General features: G+C 41.2%; 1 protein-coding gene across 1 annotated transcript; it reads right to left on the reverse strand.

Annotated features, from left to right (window-relative positions):
* Positions 1-537: 537 nt before the first annotated feature.
* MEDAG (mesenteric estrogen dependent adipogenesis) lies at positions 538-18,339 on the reverse strand. The gene is made up of 5 exons (XM_063126994.1): positions 18,007-18,339; positions 7,392-7,501; positions 6,721-6,833; positions 3,839-4,124; positions 538-2,898 (listed from the first exon to the last, which is right to left on the reverse strand). Exons 1-5 carry the CDS (start codon positions 18,297-18,299, stop codon positions 2,774-2,776), a joined length of 927 nt encoding a protein of 308 aa, XP_062983064.1. The 5' UTR covers positions 18,300-18,339; the 3' UTR covers positions 538-2,773.
* Between the last annotated feature and the right edge of the window lie 809 nt (positions 18,340-19,148).

Consider the following 19,148-nt stretch of genomic DNA (forward strand, 5'->3'; position numbering starts at 1 on the left):
GAAACACTCTTAACATATTTTTTCAAGGATTCTTTTCTTTTCTTTTCTTTGTGCCCAGTACTGATGGATACAAGCTGTGAATTTGACATCATGCAGACAGAATTGAATCAGTTACTTAAATTTAGCTTTTGGTGTCATGGTCACTCATCTGCTAGAACAGTGGAATATGATGCAACTTAATGAAAGAAAACTTACTGAAAATGTTTTAGGAAAAGGTTAGCATTTTGTACTTTGCTGAAGTGTCCCAGATAAATCTGGGACTTAATGTTCACCACTCTGCCACTAACAGCCATCCAGTTCCAAGACAATGGTGAAACTGGAAGCCTAGATAACTCATCTGTTAAAGACCTAAACTTGCCAGCAATTTGAAGCTTGAGTGAACATGGAAAGTCCTTAAAATTCTTAAACCAAGTTTTTTTTTGGATAACTGAATTTGATTCCATTTTGATTAAGAGTTAATGAATAAACCCCACTTCTTGCTACATTGTATGCAGTATCTACAGATACCTGAGGAGGGGGAAGAAATGAAGACATCCATTTTAAAATCTTCCTTTATTGTAAAACAAAGACATACGAAGGCACTGAATAGGCAATATATAAAGAGAGACTGATGACTATTATCAAACATCCTTTGAATGCAGACATTCAATATAATGCTGCCAAAAGCCAAGGAATGTATGAGGAGATCTTTCAGGCTCTTTCATTCCAGTCCCATAGAATTCCATTCCAACATGGTCTTACCCAGCACAAGCATAATACAGTTAAGATAAACAAGGCCAGCATTTCCATGTTGGTGTTCAGATATCATGGCACAGAGAAAAGGTAAAATATTCACCAGATGCCCACTCAAATTTGCTAGTTGAAAGTATATGATTGTTGTTGGGGTGCTTCTCTGGAGTGTTTAGGATTAAAGATGTAATCCTATGCATATTTAGGCAGGGAAAAAGTCCTACAATTCCCAGAATGGTCCAGCCAGCTAGGGAATGCTGGGAGTTGTAGGGGTTTTTCCCTGCCTAACATGCACAGGATTGCACCCATAAACATTCTTTAGACTCCAAGGTCATTCATCTCTGAATCATAATCTCCATGTATATATTATGTTCACAAGTTCTATTAGTGTCTGAAGAGAACAGGCATTTCTCCCAGTCTCCTATGCAGACGCTGCCCATTTTGATCTGACGGGGGCAGCTCTGTGCACAAAGCGATGCCCCATCAACAGAAGTAAACAGGGCAGCCCTTCCTAGGAACAGGGAACCTGCTAAGGCCAGTCATCAGAAACTCCAGCAGTAGTGGACAACTGAGTTTCTGTTTTTAAAAATAAAATCCACAGTTCTCAGGAAAAATATACAATAATAAAAGTGTCCAAGTGCTACAAATGAAAGGGGCAGCTGAGATATTCTCAGCCAGGTAAGCATCTGCCAGTGTGACTGTAGTCAGTCACGCCTGCACTGCCACAAGGTATCATACACACTGACATTAATTATATTGAAACCAAATGGGAAACTTCATGCATGGCTGATGTAGCCTTTTCTATCCTTTATCAAACAGTATCATGTAGCAGTGTGGATAGATGACCAACTTAACTTTGCTTTGGCTGAAAGCCTTCCCATCTCTCGCACATACATCAACCCCGTATGAGTAAGCGGCTTTTTCCATTAACTAAAGAGTTGGAGCAATAGTTGTGTTCCATTTCCAGGTAACTTGTGAAGAATTCTGATTACAGCTACCAATGCTGTGACAATTTCTTTAATGCACCTTTGACAGGAAGTTAAAGACTGGGTAGAAATTATAAAATATAGGGTTAGATCTATATTTAATCATACTTAGAGCAGGCCCATTTGAATAACTTCAACCCCATTTATTCCAATAGATCTACTCTAAGTATGACTAAGTCTGGATCTAATCCATAATCCAATGATTTCACTGACTGAAATGTGCTAATGGGTAAAGCTTTAATGAAGAATGTAATGCATCTTTCATCTGTTTCTAAAGGTTAACCTTAATTTAATTACAAGTTATTTCAAAACAATAATAGGTACTTATCCCCAGGAACTGATACAGGAATGTTGGGTTTTTTTTTAAAAAAAGAAGACCTACCATGATTAGTATCTTTCTGTTAAAATTTAACACTGGTACAAACAGTAGTACCAAGGAAATATGGCATTTTACCAAGGCAGTAAAACTTCCCAACTTCATTGATCATTACCTCAGAGAACACTAGGGAAAAACACACATAGAAAACGTAATACTAGATTCTCCCAGATCCTCTCACTAGACTTCCAAAGTGCTTTGGAAGAAAGGGAACATCCTATCAGGTAGATATTTGATTTACATTTTGAGCTTTAAAAGCAATTTTGAATTCCTTTAGACTTGACATCAAAAATAATGACAAGCACTGGAGTAATTATTTAAAAAATATCAGTGACCTTTTAAAACTTGGGGAGTTGTTTTTTAAAACCACTCTAATAATCTAGGTTTAAAATTGTTCTATCACTCTAGCTACATGCTTAAGTGTAACAGAAACCAAAAGAAAGCCCCTATGCTTTAAAAAGTTCTTTGTGCCAAGTGAAGAACCAACTCTCCATGTACCATTTCAAGACTCAGAAGAGGCTTCTCCTGAATCAAAGGAAGCAGAAGAATAGCCTACTATTTAAAGCGAGATGCAAAAGAGAACATCTTCCTTTCAGTAACTCCTTGCGCATTCTGCGATAGGGATGATTTCATTACGGTGCAATTCCTCTTTTTCCATGTATCTTTCTCCAACTTATGAAAGTCAGATTATGGTATTTGATCTGTCTTCAGTCTTCTGAACTGCTGAAATTGTCCACATTGTGAAAGGGGACTCCGTCCAAGATGATTGTGGTGTCAGGTTGCTGTTAAACACGTCATCTATTGAAGCTGTAAGACAGCAGAAGAAACAAAGTTTAAGGATAAAGAGACAGCCATGCATGTCTGTACATTTTATTCTTAGTATTTTTTATTGAAGGTCGCCTCATGAGCTCATTGAGTAGAAGGACGAACCAAAAATATTCTAAATTAATATATAAATGCATGTGATATTTGGCTAGAAGACTGAAAATCTGAGAATTCTAATGAAAAACAAAACCAAGCAGGCATGAAAATATTGAATATCTGTTACCTCCCAAGAATCACAGCTTTTATTATTTTTTCAAAGGATTTAGCATTGATGGTCACATGGGTAGTTTTAAAAATGTATTTCCAAGCAGTATTGTGGAAATAACAAGGAACACTGAGAAAATGACTCTTCCCAAAGGAAGGGAGACGGGAGGGGGGGCACTTTAGTGAAGAGACAGAGCAACCAACAGGGCCAAAGCTTTCAAAGACAAGTAGCTTTCTGATGCTGCAAGAAGAGGAAGAAAGAGTCGTATCTTAAGATGTTCAAAGGAATGTGTGAAGGGGTGAAAATAGCAAATAGAGGAAAGAGGAGATTAAGGTTGACCATGACGGCATATATTCAGGGGTGGCAGCAGAGTTGTTCAATGACAAGTTGAATTCTGAAGGCTGTGGATATATGGGCCAGGAAAAGTGATGAAATATGAAGAAGGGTTTTAAGATTTAAGTGGATTCTTGAACATGCAGAAGTCAAGAGAGAAAAGTATGGGAGAGAAGTACAGAGTGTTTCTGCCTTTGCCTTCATTGGAGAAAAGAATTGCTTTGAAAATCACATGTCAAACTCTTATGATCTAGAAGTTTTCCAGGGTCCAACCTGCTTGTATTTATATCAAAATAAAGGATTAGAAGAAAGGGTTCAACCATCTTTGCAGACAGTGAACAACATAGCAAAAAAAAATTTGTACTTAACAGGTTACCAACTTACCTCTGGAGATAACACTGAACTTTCGGTCTGAAAAACTGTTTGAACGTAGATTTGGTTCACTCATTTTATCCAGAAATTTGGTTATCATTTCTTTCTTCTCTGGATTGCTACTGGACAAGTTAAGAACTTTCCCATTCACCGAAACTGTGTTTTTGCTGATCCCAAACCAATAAAAGAAATCAAATAAAGCATCAGATTTGAACTCGTAGGAGAAACTCAAGCTTTCTTCATTAACCAGATGGGCTCCTGGAGGAAAAAACCTCTTTACAACGTCTTGAAAATCAAACTGTAAAAAAAAAAAAAAAAAGAGAGAGAGAGAGGGGTCTCTATTAAAGCATATTAACATCTTGTGTACCAACAGAAAGCTTCTAATACTCCTAGTTATTAAATTCAAGAGATTTGTGTCTCAAACTACAATAATTGTTATATCTTTAAAGCATCAGATATACTATTATTGTTTTAACTACGTGGCATGGAGAAGGAACCTGGTGTATAATCTGGCTACCTTAATTTGCACGACAGTTTTATCATTGGATTACAATCCAAACAAGGACAGATTCCATTTGCCAGACAAAAAGTTTACCAAAAATCGGAGCGATCCCATTTGGTTGCTGCCACCAGCACCAGCCTGCAAAAGTGGTCATCAGAAAGAACAAACAAACTTCTTTCTTGAATTCATCATATTTTACAGGTGTTTTTTTTTAAAATAAAATGCTTAAAACCAGCATCCCAGGAGGGCTTTGCACAACATTAGAACTGTTAGCACTCAAGAGGTTTTATGCTTACAAAAATGCAAGTATAAGGTCATGCTCTGCCCCCCACAGTCATGCTTAAGAAGCTCCAAGTTTAACTAAAAGCCATTTTTGAAGCAAGATTAACCACAAGTACTTTCAAATCCCAAAGCGAAGCGCACATTATGCTTTGCTCTGTTCGCTATCATGGTACTAGCAGCAACTTCATACTGCTGAAGCTGAAGCTGGTTCCAGTGCCTGGCAAGCAAAACAGAACTAGGGTATATGCATCAAATACAATACGGTCTTCCTAATTATGCTGCTTGTTTTTCCTAACAGAACTATTCATATAATAATGTTAGATTGACCCTGTTCAGATGACATGCTAAGCTACAGTGGTTAAGCACTTTGAGCTAAATATTATGGCTTAGCATGTCATGTGAACCACGACTTAGCATGTTGTGTGAACCATTCCTAACCATTGTGGCTACATAACCATAGTTTAAACACACTCACTAAACTTTTGCTGCAAATGGGTTAGTGGCCTAGTTCTGGTTTAGCACGTTGTCTGAAACTAAAAGATTTTTAAGACTCAAGGATGCCTCAAGAGCAAAGTATTATTTGTAATTGCAGGGCAGTAGGTCAAAGAGCTAACAAAAAGCAAAGTGCTGCAAAACATTTACATTTATATTATATTTTGGAGTTTATGGTGGTATAGACAGGTTTGCTTGGCAATTTTTGTCCAGACAGTGGAATTATAACTTGAGAAGAGGGTATGTCTCCCACAGATAATATAATGTACTTCCCTTGCCATTACAGACTTGCTTGCTGAATGCCTTCTCTTCAAAGTGAACAGAGTGCTAATTCAGAAATGCAATCCGACACACATTTATTTATTAAATAAATAAATGCACTGGGTTGTATTTATTTATTTAAACATCTGTATCCTGTCCTATATCATTGAGATCTCAGGGTGTCATACAGATAAAATAAAACAGTATAAAACAATTAACAGTTTTAAAAGCAATTAAAAACAATTAAAACTATGTGCCGCTTTAGCCTTCAAAGGCTTTGATAAAAAGCTATATTTTAAGTTGGCACTGAAATGAAGCCAGCGTCGGGGTCAGTTGGGCCTCAAAGGGGAGGGCATTCCACAACCCAGAAAAAGCCCTCTCCCATGTCCCACCATAATATATGTCTCACATTGGTCAGCAGTCCAGCTGATGCATTTTGCTCTACCTGCAACTTCCAAGTTGTCTTCAAGGGAAGCCCCACATAGAGTGCATTGCAGTAGTCTAATTGGGAAGTTACCAGCAAATGCATTATTGTTGCTAGGTCATCCCTGTCCAGGAAAGGTCATAGCTGGCAGATCAGGCAAAGCTGGCCCCAAGTACTCCAGGCCACAGAGTCCACCTGAGCCTCCAATGACAAGGTTGGATCTGGGAGTACTCCCAAATTACACACCTGCTCCTTCAGAGGGAGTACAACCCCATCCAGGACAGGTCGCTTACCCAATTCCCAGATTTGGAAACCACCAATCCACAGAGCTTTCATCTTACCAGCATTATTAGCCCTCATCCAGCCCATTATAGCCTCCAATATTAGTCCTACTTAAAGTAGACCCATTGAAATGAATAGAACTTAAGTTAGACTATCATTGGATATGGCCCAAAACATCAATTTGCGGCTCCTTGCAGGCCATTATTCAGCGCTAAGCACCCAGGCCAAGAATGTACAGTAAAAATGCCTGAAGTGTTCTGGATCCTGGTGTAGGTGGGTGTATTATTTATATCCCTTTGATAAAAAATAAAAACAAAACCTTAATAAACGGACATTTAAATTTTGTAAAAATTTCTATTTTCTGTTAACCCAACAAAAGGGCTAAATGCTGAGAACACAAGAAAAAGATTAAATACTAAGACTCCACGATAAAGTGGAGGAAAGGAGGATTATGAACACCGCCTTGGGTTCCTTGGAGGGAAAAAAGGCGGGCTATAAATGCAATCAATCAATAAATAACCACTAGATAGGCAGGGCCCACCCTTTAAAGGAAGTAGCTAGGTTGCCCTTCCTCCTCCAAACCCTACCCCTGATATTGTCCTTTGCCCCTTGCAATTAGCCAAAACGACTTGAAGGTCAAAAATAACTCACCCGAAGTTTATAGCTTTCTCCAATCACAGAAGATATTATGTTGTTCATGCTCTTTTCAATCTGTCTTCTCATCTTTGGATGTCGAGTATTCACAACAAAAGCGTATGTTTTTTCTAATAATGGATTGGAAAGTATTACTATTGTATAGAACTACACATTAGCATAATAGTTCAGATGCTCTTCTCATCTAATTAGACAGACCATTCCCCTCCCCTGAATTCCACCCCAGAGAGCTATTGTCTTTTGCCCCTTAACAACTGCACACAAAATTGTTTTGCCAGCGTTTTCTTCTCTCCTATGGGTTGCTGCACACATTGCAAAGCTAGCAAGCATTACAAAGTTATGCATCTTTTTTTATTTGTGAATCTCCTGAAGGAAGGCACTTTTATAGGTTGTACTATAATAATATTGTAATATTATTATATTACAATATAATAATATTACAATATTATTAGAGTAATAGTATTGTAATATTATTACTCTATTAATAGAGTAATAATATTATATTATTGTAATATTAGAGACCATAGTTGTCTGTTTGAAAATGGTATCATCTGGCCTTTGATCTGAATTCAACCATGTCACTTGACACCAACTATCTATTTAGTTCTTTACTGTAAGCTATGCAGTCCCAATACCTACATGTTAAAGATAGCTGAAGCCACACATACCTCTTGAAGAATTATATTTCGTTCTGACATTAATGAAGAACACCAGCGGCCGACCCAGTATAGCCTCTCTGTAGTTTTTATAGTCATAATGGGTGTTCAGTTCTACATGCCTGTTCAGGAGAAGAAAGTTGTGTGTTAGACATCTGGACTGCAAATGGATGGCTGGAGAAGAGTAAGGAGAAGCAGTAGATACATTGGTGGGCAGAAGATTTGCTTTCTGCAAGTACCAGGTCTGGTGTGAAAGGCACTTTGTCTTCCTCCCCAAAAGAACTGCAGATCCTTCTCCTTATTCCAGAAAAATATAAATGGAGCAAGAACAATTGCATGGAGAAAGGGGAAGAGGCACCAACGGGGAACCAATTTGTATTAGGGAATAGTGAGGCCATGCCATTTTAGCTTTGTCCTGTCACACAAGTTGAATCTAAATCCATCGCCTTAACTTTCCACCACGTACTAGTGCAAGGGGTATAGTTGCAAGTGGAGTGCATCTTAAGTTATATCGAGCTACCTGAGGCAAAATCCATTTTTGCCTCATCTGACAGAGAACAAGAATTAGACAGCAGTAGGGTTGAGTTTTAGATTGCAAGAATTGGACTGCTATAGCTGTGATTCTGGTATAGTCTATATGCTTGTTTCTGAAGTCCCTTATAGACAGACCAACAGGCTACTCCAAAAACCCTTTGCAGAGCAAACTACCATTTAAAGAACGCTCACATTTCCTATTTTTGGAAGTGAGGGTGCAAAATATGAGACCCCCTCAAATTTCATATGATACAGCTTATGGTATAAGCCAAAGAGAAATACTGAGTTTCAAAAACTGAAGTTTTCCTCCTTTCCTTCTAGAAAGGACAGAGAGAACAATTGCTAACATGGAAGAAACACCAGAAGTATGTTCTAGTCAATGGACAGACAACTCAATGCCTCCAACTCCCATCATCCCTGCCCATTGGCTGCGCTGGGTAACAGATTCCCTCTATTCTGTTCACATTCTTCATCTGTGACTTTTATATATAATGGTCTCCGTAAATCAGTCTTTTGCAGTACATAGAAACAGACCTCAAAATGTCAAGAAACTCAATTCTAGAATTAGTCTGTGGCCTGATTAAATGTGTTATTTTTAATTAAATGTTAAATTAAATTTAAATTAAATTTTCTTACTATTTTGCTTGTTTTTCAGCATCTACATGGAATTTAGCTTGACTATTGAAATAGAACCAATCTTTATCTAGGACAGCCTTTGACAACCTGATGCCCTCCAGATGTTTTAAATTACAACTCCCAGCATTCCTGACCATTGGACAGGCTGGCTGAGGCTGATGGGAGTTGAAGTCCCAAACATCTGGAGAGCACTAGGTCAGGGAGGGCTGAGCTAGGAAGTTCAGCCACACTATTAGTTTTGAAGAACCCAGTCAATGTCATGAAGCAGGAATTACCACATCTCCTGTTTTGAAGACTATCCCTTTTAAGTTTTGAAGTTTGTCAAAACAAAAACAGCATCATAAAAAAGGGTATTGCTGTGGTTAAGGATGCGTCACCTTTTCCCTTTAATAAATCCATGTGTTCTGGAGTTTAAGTTTCTGCTTCTACTGAGAGATTAATTTGAACTTCATTCCAATCACAATCTTCAAACCACTTACTCTGGCGTAGGCCCAGTGAAGTAGACAGCTCAAGAGCAAACTGGAGAAGCACAGATTTATGAGCTGCTGAAAATTTGATCCATGGCTTGCCTTATACATTAAGCCAGTCTTCTCCAACCTAGTGCCCTCAAGAAGTTTGGGACTACATCTTCCATCATCCCCACTGCCATTGCATGGGATTTCATCATATATGTGACCTTGGGAGGGCTTTTTTTTTGCTCTTAAAGGCAGCCTAAAAATATTCTAAATCATTAGCTGGCAAATTTGGGGGAACCAGAGGACACCCCCTTTGCCCCACATATTGTACTGTGTGGGGCACCACAGGGCACCCTCAAATATTTTTTTTACAAAACAAATGGCCTCATTAGTGCTTCAGAGAACTAAACGGGCCAATTTTAACTTGTTTTGAAGCTAAATTTGACCCATTTAGTACTCTGTGATGTTAATGTGACCATTTGGGGGTGGGGAGGAGAGAAAAAATTGGCCATGGCCTATGGGCTACTTGTTACGCAACCCTGTTCTAAATCAATAAAGAGTGGGTGAAGCTGGGGGGGGGAATATAGTGCTCTCTATAGATATTTTGTACTACAACTCCCATTATCCCTGACCTCTAGCCAGTCTGGCTAGGGTTTATGGGAGCTGGAGTCCAAAACATCTGGAGGGTGTTTCACTCATGATTTCAGACACCAAAACTTTAGTAAAAGACATTGCTCACGTCCTGGGTGTCTTCTACACAATTTGTGAACCAAGCTAAACCTTGATTAGCCTGACTGAGCTAGTTTTGTGTTATCTTTCAAAAGAGTTAACACACAAATTTAGGACTCCTGTACTATATATGTATTTCTATACTGCCCAATAGCCAAAGCTCATTAAGCACAAATGAAATTATGACCAATATACGCAAATGCCCTTAGCACCAAGTTAAGCAAATCAGTCTGAAGTTAAAATACTCGACTTTATTTCACCCCAATGCTTAAGCCAGCATAAGGTAGATCCGTGCAATTCTTTTCCATGGACACTTTGGCTCGGACACATTTTCTTCGTTAATAATACCCCCAACTGGAGTAAAGATAATGCAGAGAAAATATGCATATGCTAGATCAGCCTTCTCCAACCTGGCATTCTCCAGATTTAGGACTACAAATCCCATAATCTTCCAACAAGCTATTTGGGGATTATGGGAGTTTTAGTCCAACACATCTAAAGGGCACTATGTTGCAGAAGGCTGCCCTACTATACATCTAAAGTAATTCTTTGGCTCCCAGCCTATATAAACATAAACCAACAGTTTATGGCCATAGTCATTTACAAGCCCCCTTTACCCCAGAGCTCAAAATAGGACACAGCTTGAATGCCGATGGAGAAGAACTCTTAGTGGATGCAATCCATCTTAATCACCTACATTTAGTTTTTTTAATGGTTTTTAATGCTTTATGTGTGCATGTTCTGTGTTTTAGAATTTTAAATTTTATATACTCGTTTTTATCTTAATTTTAGAATTCCTGTAAACCGCCCAGAGAGCCCTGGCTATGGGAGCGGTATAGAAGTGCAATAAATAAATAAATAAATAAAACACCAGTGTGTGCCTATTGTGAGGTAGATTCAGAAGCCGCGTTAACCCAGTGAGGGTTGTTGCTGAACCGTGGGTGATCGTGCACGTTTTCTACAGTGTGGGTTGTTGTGTTGTCTGAATGCAGCACGTTTTCTGCAAGGTGGGTTATCATGCTATATTTGAACACTACGTGGGTTCTGTAAGGTTACTCGTTAACTTGTTAACCACCCTGTGGCTTGTTAGCAATCCTGAACAACTCAACAACAAGCCATGGGTTCTTAAGATCTTTTGTTTGAGAAAAATAAACCACACTGAATGGTTAACAAGCCACCCTGTGGAAAATGCACTATGTTCAGACAACATGATAGCTCATGGTGGATTAGCATGTTGTGTAAACCCAGCCAATATGTTGCTACCTCTATCTGCTATCCAGTGGAAATTTTCAGTGTCATCCTGGGACTATTATATGCTGCCCCCCATCTGAGGCCTGCTGTAATACATTTGCTAGGTACTTCCAGGATAAAAGCTCTTGCATCTGCTGGGACTCAGACTCCAGTGTTATAGAAGGTGAATGAGGTGAGGTATCTAGACCACAGCCTTGTCCAGTTTTCCTGGATGAGTTTCAGTTGGTACAGCTCAAGGATGTTGATAAAGTGGCTGGACAGGTTCATATAACCACTTTTGTATTGAATCCTCGTCCCTCTTGACTTAAAAAAGCAGCAGGAAGGGAACAGCCAGTTGGGTCAAGGAGGTGATTAATGCCTCTTTGCGAGAGGGAATGGTCTGGGTCACCTGAAAGAGGTAGTGGTGAGACCACTCCTGAAGAAATCATTCCTAGACCTGGAAAATCTTAATAATTATAGGCCAGTGGCAAATGTTGAATTCCTGGGCATGGTCCTTGAGTGGGTGGATGCAAACCAGTTCCTGACACTCTTGGGTGAGACTGATAATCTGGATCCATTTCAGATGGGGTTCAGGCTGGATTTAGACATGGAAACAGCCTTTATGGAAATGGTTTTTAAACTTTGTATACTGTATTTAATAATTTTTAATCTTTGTAAATGGGCCAAACAGCTTCGGCTATGGAGCAGTATCAAAATGTAATAAATTATCACATCATTTGTTAAGACAAAGCTGTTTTTTCTAGCAGAACACATTTATTCCATTCCACAACACGTGACATGTCTTCAGCCATTTAGAGAAACATGTTTCACTTAATGGCTGAACACACTACATAGCCCCTCAACTAGAAGCGATGTTACAATTTACAACTAGAATTGCTAGTGTCTTGCAGGTACACAGGCAGAAAGAAAGCAAAGCCAGATTCCTCTTCCTACCTAATGTGGTGGTTGGAACATGTAAGCTGGTATTGCGGGATGCTAGACACACGCATGAAAAATTAGATGGGTGGTATGCATGCGCCCATGAGTCATTGTTCTGGCTGAACTAGTCATGCTGTTTATCTGCTGAAAGTGATTAATTTGCAATGTGCTAGCCATAAGTTAGTCCATGCTAAGATTATGTAATTTCTTAAATGGCAGCTCCAAGGCACTGGACAACCCAAATTACTACTTGCTTTTGAAAATGCTACCTAGGAAGACAGAAGGTCTAATGTTTCAGCAATATCACCAGTAACCATGCATGAATTCCTAACCTGTTTTATTTTAATGAATGTCCTTTCCCCCAAATAGTCAAGTTTGCCTATAAAAATATGCATATACATCTGTAGACTCATCTTCCAAAATGGGTAGCTCAGGGCTGTTTTGGATTTTGTTAAGGGGGACTTGCTGCAACTTCTGCTATAGCAAGCCCACATCTAAGTTAATCTCTTCCAATACCCCTATTTCATCCCTGTGCACTACTTTGGATTACAAAAGCAATTAAGGATTTTGATGAAATAACCCTCCTCTTCCTCCTCCACTCATTCTTCATCTCCTGTTCCCAATACACTAAGGTAAATATTTATATTGCTGTGATATAAATTAGATCTGCAGGGACATTATCATACAGAACCTATGCAGATCAGTGGATGATCTGCAAGGAGCAGGGAGAGACACATTAGGTATAGCCATGCAAACACTGAATTAACCCATTTGTGGCAAGGAAGTTGAAATTACATAGGGTGCATTCAGTTTTATGTTGTGGTTTTAAGCTTTCATATTATATTTTATGCTGTACTTATGGTTTTAACTTTTGTGAACCACCCAGAGAACTTCGGCTATTGCGTGGTATAGAAATGAAATAAATAAATAAAACAGGGAGAAAAAGGGCAGACTGTGAGATAGATGGGTGCATTTTATGTGCTGATGTACATGTTCTATCCATCTTCTAGAAAAAGCTGGAAAGGTTAGGCTTAGTACATCATAAATCTAAATTAGAGGTGCTGAACCTCTTTCAGCCTGAGGGCTGAATTCCATGTGAAATAACTGGGGGGGGGGCGCATTCCAACAGTGGGTGGGGCCAAAGGGGCAGGGCCAAAAATACAAGCCTGTTCTAACTTAAGGCTCTTACTGCCAGTCACTAAGCCTTACTTAGGAGGGGCATTTTGATATTTTAGAATGAGGAAAAACAGCACAAAAACTGGGAAACCACCAATGATTAGTAGTCATTGGAAAGGGAGTGGGACTATCTGGGGGCGACCTCGTTGGCCAGATTGGGAACCCAAGCATTCCAGATATGACCCCCACACCTGACATTCTGAATCCTTGTTCTAAATAATAGTGGAAGTCCAATTAGTTTTTTTTAATACTGAGCCAGGAAAAAATGCCACATTACATTATTTCCCCCCCCCCACATGCACCCTCCTCACCCTGTAAAAGGAATTTGGGATGTTCAAATTCAGCAAACAGTCCCTGCAAAAAAATACTGGATTTCCCTAAAATGTAAGCATAACCTTATTTTGGACATTTCTTAAAAAGACACACAGACATGCACAGGGTTTCAGCCAAACCCCAGCAACCAGCTTTTAAACAATCACTCAGATCAGATGAGTTGCCTCAGAGTAAAATATAACTGCACAGTTATATCAAAGAGACGCCAAACCCTCTCTAGATAACATTCCAGACACTGCCCCACACCCAGTTCAAATCAGTTTTGTTCCCATACCTTAGGACAAACTACATGTTTTGTTAGTGACATGGTTTGGCCTTGAGCGCACACAGCCAGTGTGAAAAAATCAGGACTCTAGCATAGGGGGGGTGGGGTGGGGTAGGGGACTTTGGCCCTTTATACCCCTCTGCAGTCTAGATTAGGCTTCTGTGTCTACTATTTGCGTGGGGGGGGGGGGAGAGAAAGAGCCCAGTGTTCAGATCACAAGTTGAACACTGCATTTACAGCAGAACATTCCTGGAGGCTGGGATGTGCTCTCCCCAATCTCCCCAGGGCTTTCTGCAAGAACAGATTCACATAGCCACTACCTGTGCCTTGAGGGAGGAGTCGTAGCTCAGAGATACAGAACATTTCTTTGCATGGCGAAAGCACCTGGTTCAGTCCCCTGCATCTCCAGGTAGCACTGGTGAAGACTCCTGTTTGGAATCCTCCACAAACACTGCCAAGTTGATATCGACAATACCAAATCAGATGGAACGTTGGTCTAATGCAGTCTTCCCAAACCTGATGCCCTACAGATGTATTGAACTACAACTCCCATAATCCCCAGATCTGGTTGGGTGACTAGTCTAACACTGTAGTCTAACACATTTGGAAAATGCCAGGTTAGGGAAGGCTGGTCTAAGGGTTTATTGCAGTTTCCTCTGTTTTTATGCTTTTTAGCCCTTCTTGACATTCAGTAATACTGGGAGATCCCCACCACCACCAGGCCATCAGCAATTCTTTTTTGAGGTTGCATCATAAGGAGAGGGGAGATAGCAAAGCCTCCTCCAACCACTCTGTTGGGATTAATTGCCATTTAGTTCCTTGCGATGATCATGACAGCCGGTCATGATCCTGCTATTTACTGTTTTACTCTGTACAGCACCATGTACATTGATGGTGCTATATAAATAAATAAATAATAATAATAATAATAATAATAATAATAATAATAATAATGTTTTCCTTCTGACTTCCTCATTCCTTCCTCCTTTTCTATCATGTCTCTTATTAAGAAATAAATAGCTTGATGGCAGAAAGGCAGCATATAAAATGAATTGGATACATAAATCGGCCTTCTCTAGTCCTCCCAATTTTGGGACTGCAACTCCAATCAACTCTGCCACGGTGGCTGGAGCTGATGGGAAATGTAGTCCAAATCATGTGGAGAGTCAAGGGAAGACTGAAATAAATAATTAATTCCAGCTATCAGCATTCTGGCTGCAGTGCTGGAATCCTCCAAGTGTGGTACCACTACGAATAACACTTAGGCGACTTCTTTTTTCCTCTCTACTTTACTATATGGAATGTGGAAAGGTCCTAGTATAACTGAATATCAAGAGCTGGTGAAAGTACCAAGGTTACACAGCCACCCTATGCACAGGGGACATGCATAAGACTGAGCTGTAATAGAACAGCGCAACTCAGACAGGTAAGGAAGTATAGGACTTCAGCCTAGGACAAAAGTCTAGAAGTGCCCAGTTTTTATTTCACCTTGGCCAGAATCTTAGCAGGCAGCCTTATGAAAGCCACTCAGCCTCCCTACCTGCAATATAATAATGATTACATGTTACCATTATTGATACTACTACTTCTGTTACTGGTCTACCTTACAGAATTGCCAGCATTAAGAAAGGAGTGTAATACTGAACACTCTAATGCTATGTAAATGCAAAGTATTGCTATTTTACATATCCTAGGTCTGAACTGGCTGGCCTACATGCAAGAGAGTTTCCAGGGTTGCAAACAGAAGTTGTTTCAGGACAATTAAACTGGGCAAGTAGAAGCAAATGTTTCCCTTGGCTGCATCAGAGAGAAAGAGGTGAGACAGTTCGGCCATACTTCCCCTTCCAAAAATGTCACATCCAGCAGACATGATGCCTCAATTTGCTTATTTTGCTCTTCTTTTTACTATAATCTCTATTAAAAATTATAAGTGTTTTTTAAAAAAAACACTGAAATGAATTGGCAGAAAGTCTATAAGTGTCACATTTTTCTTTTTAAAAATTGACCAAAAATGCAACAGATGCTCTCCCAGGGCTTCAAGTCGTGAGCTAACATTTTTGTTTTTAGTCATCTTTCTCACTTGGCAGTCATCTAGTTATGCTCATTTTGTGTGCTTCCAAGGTTGGTTTTGTTCCAGAGTTTCAGACACAGGCACCATTAACCACTACAAATACACAAGGCAGCGTTAGAGAGACAAGTCGTCTGCTCTTTGGGATTACTTCTTCCCCATACTTTTACCAACTTTTCCACTTCAGAGACATCATAGCACTTCGCCTCAATTCATCATCAGTGGAATAAAAATGTACGAGAGACACTTTGTTAAATCTTTAAGGTCCTACGAGACCTTTCCTTGTTTTTAGCATGAGACACTGCCTCCCTATCCTAACAAACATTTAATGACAGGGCTTGGTTGGTAAACTACTACATACTGGTAGTTTACCGATGGCATTACTGCAGGATATGCAAATATCCATGCATGATGGGAGCAAAGGTTCATCTAGGCTAGAATTCTGTTTCCAATGGCAGCCTCTGAGACATGCACAAACAAGGCATGTGGAACAACGTCATTCTGAATTTGCCCCCAACATCTGTTAATCCAGGGAGATGATACTGCCGTACAGGGAAATTACCATACAGCTGTGACGGCTAAAGCTTTTGTTACTGTAGGATTCCACTTGACTTGCTGAGTATGATGTTACTCTACTGTTGGAAAATCCTGAAAGAGTGGGATAAGCAGGGATGAGCAGAAGGTGAATCAGGATTTACCGGATGAACTCTGGATGCTAGGTCTGGGGTGGTGCTCAGTGGTAGAACATACGCTTTCCAAGCAGAAGGTCCTAAATTCAATCCTCAGCATCTCCAGATAAGACTGGAAAAATTGCTGTCCTGAAACACTGAGCTCATCTACACCACGCAGGATATTCCACTATGAAAGTGATACATAAAAGGCAGGAGGCACACCAAGCAAGATATAGAGGTATGAAAGTGGTATATAGTATGTGTCAATGGGCCCCAACAGTTGTCAGTGCACTTCAATACCACTATAAAGCAGTAGTGTGGCTCCTGCCTTTTATATACGCCTTTCATAGTGGAATATCCTGCTTGGTGTAGATGAGCCCACTGACTGGCAACAGACTAGAAATTAATAGGAGTAGTAATTGGTTGCTTTTGATTAGTCTTTGTGCAGGTCTGCTGGCCAGTTTTAGACTTGTGGGTCTCTGATCTCTAGAAATGCAAATGTAAATGTGTCTAATAGATTAGCCCATCAAATGTACAGAGTGCTGTGGGTAATTTGGCTATGTCCCCATAGCCAGTATTTTGCACTTGCCTTCAGCTAATGAACCTCAGGAGTCTAGTAACAAATAAATAAACTAGATCCCACAAGCATGAAGTCCACTACCCTGAAAACAGAACATTCTTTACAAAGATAGCACCTCCCCTTCTCCCTTACCTAATGCAAGGGAATACCTGATGGGCCTTCCCAGTGCTTCAGTTTCCAAGAAGGGAGCAGCCGAGGCTCAAACCTACAGGAGATGTTATAGCTCATCACTCAGTGATCACAGCTAGCCTTCATGCGTAGTTGTGTTGGGGTGGGGAGAAGAGAAGGAAAGAAGACGCAAGTTGCTCATGCTCAAATGTACCCCTTTATGTTCTCCTCACATATTCCAGCCTTAAGAAAAGTACTGCCCTGTGGAATTACAGCCTGGCAGAAAAACAGCAAAATAGCATTACCTCCCCAGCCAGGTGACAACATGAATAGTTCTTGTTGAAATGAAGTTCTTTTACTACTGAAGTTAGCTCAGGAGTAATTTGCATCTAATGCTTAAAGAAAAAAAAGCAAGGGAGGACAAGTGGGCATCAACTGCTTCTTCTCTTTCCCAACCTACCGCCATAACAAAGCATCTCACCACCATGAGCCAAAAGGCAGCAACATCCCTCCTCCCCCATCATCACCCCCGTCATCACCACCACACACACATCACTGCCACTGGCCATTTCCTAACAGGCTACTTTGCTTCTGAAGTTTCATCAATCCAGAGATCTTATATATTTGATCCCAGCTCCAGCAGCTGGAAAAGTACTAGTCCTGCTTCTGATCTAAATTAGAGAACAGGGTTTGGACTCACAATGAAGGCTGGAACACCTTTATTTTCCCTGGCGGGGTTCCAATGCCTTGGCCAGCCGCATGACAGGCAGCAATTCAGCAGGGGCAATTTCCCCTTCCCGAGATGCAAAAATCTGCATAAGCCCCCCACCCCACTATCCCCCGGCAAGACCTTTAAAGGCTGCCACCTCGCAATGGAAGAGTGGGTGGGAAGAGCCCCGTTACCTCTTGAAGTAGCCGGTGACCCTGCAATGCTGCTGCCCGTCCACGTGGAGGGAGCCGTCGCTGATGAGCGTGAAGCCGCCGCCGGGCTGGCTGCTCGGCGGGCTCAGCACGGCCACGGTGTCGCCTTGCAGCTGGAACAAGTCGGGCTGCAGGAGCAGCAGCTGGCGCAGCGGCAACACCGCCATCTCGCAGTTGCACGTCCGAAGGCTCTGCAGCTCCCTCGAAGAGACGGAGGTCAAGCTGGGCCGGACCGAGCCGGCCGGGCTAGGATCGGCGCCGCTCCAGACGGCCATGACGGCGGCGAACGCGGAGCAAAGCGAGAGGAGCAGCAGCAGCAGCAGCAACCGCAACGCAGGAGGCGAAAGTCAGGGCTGGAAAGCGGCGCCTGCCGGGCCGAGGGGAAAAGCACCACGGCGTAGCTCCGCCTCTGAGCCGCAAGGGAGGAGGGGAGGCGAGGGGGGAGGCGGCGGCAGCAGCTCTGCCTTTGGAGGGCTGCTTCGCCCAGGGGACGTGACCACCTAAGGGCCGCAGAGCTGGCCGTGGGCCTTGACCTAGAAACCCAGCCATGAGCCATTTGGCCTCCCGGCGGCATGGATCATCCTACCCATCTCCGCCCTTTGTGGTTCTTCCCGGTCTCGTAAGTCATTGGTCCCATGGCCACATCCGGATGGAGGGCGCCTAGCATACGCGTAACCAATTCCATGGGGCTAGTCCTCAGCATATGCCGCCTTGACGTCGCGTGCTGAACGCAGGGCCTAAGAGCCAAGCTACACGTTACGCTAATCGCGCAGCGTGTAGCTGAAACGTGTCTTTTTCTTTCTTTCCTTTTTTTAAACTCCGGCGTAAGCGTGCATGGCCCCGTTTTCTTCTGAAATACACCCCCATCCTGTGTGTTGTTGCTGTTTTAAAAAAGTTTCCATTGGAGTCCAGCCTCAGCTATATGCCATTAGCGTAATACGTAGTTTGGCCCTAATAATGCATGTTAACATGTATTGGTGGCTGGGGAGGTGTTTCACACTTTTATTTATTTTGAAGTAAAAGTCAATTTTGGGTGAGAAACGGCAGTTAAACAGTTAATAGCAATCTTTCCCCCTGCTCTTCAATCTGGAAAAGACTGGCATGAGGAATCTACATGGAACACT

This window comes from Elgaria multicarinata, chromosome 5, assembly GCF_023053635.1.
Source record: "Elgaria multicarinata webbii isolate HBS135686 ecotype San Diego chromosome 5, rElgMul1.1.pri, whole genome shotgun sequence".
Classification (NCBI taxonomy): Eukaryota; Metazoa; Chordata; class Lepidosauria; order Squamata; family Anguidae; genus Elgaria; species Elgaria multicarinata.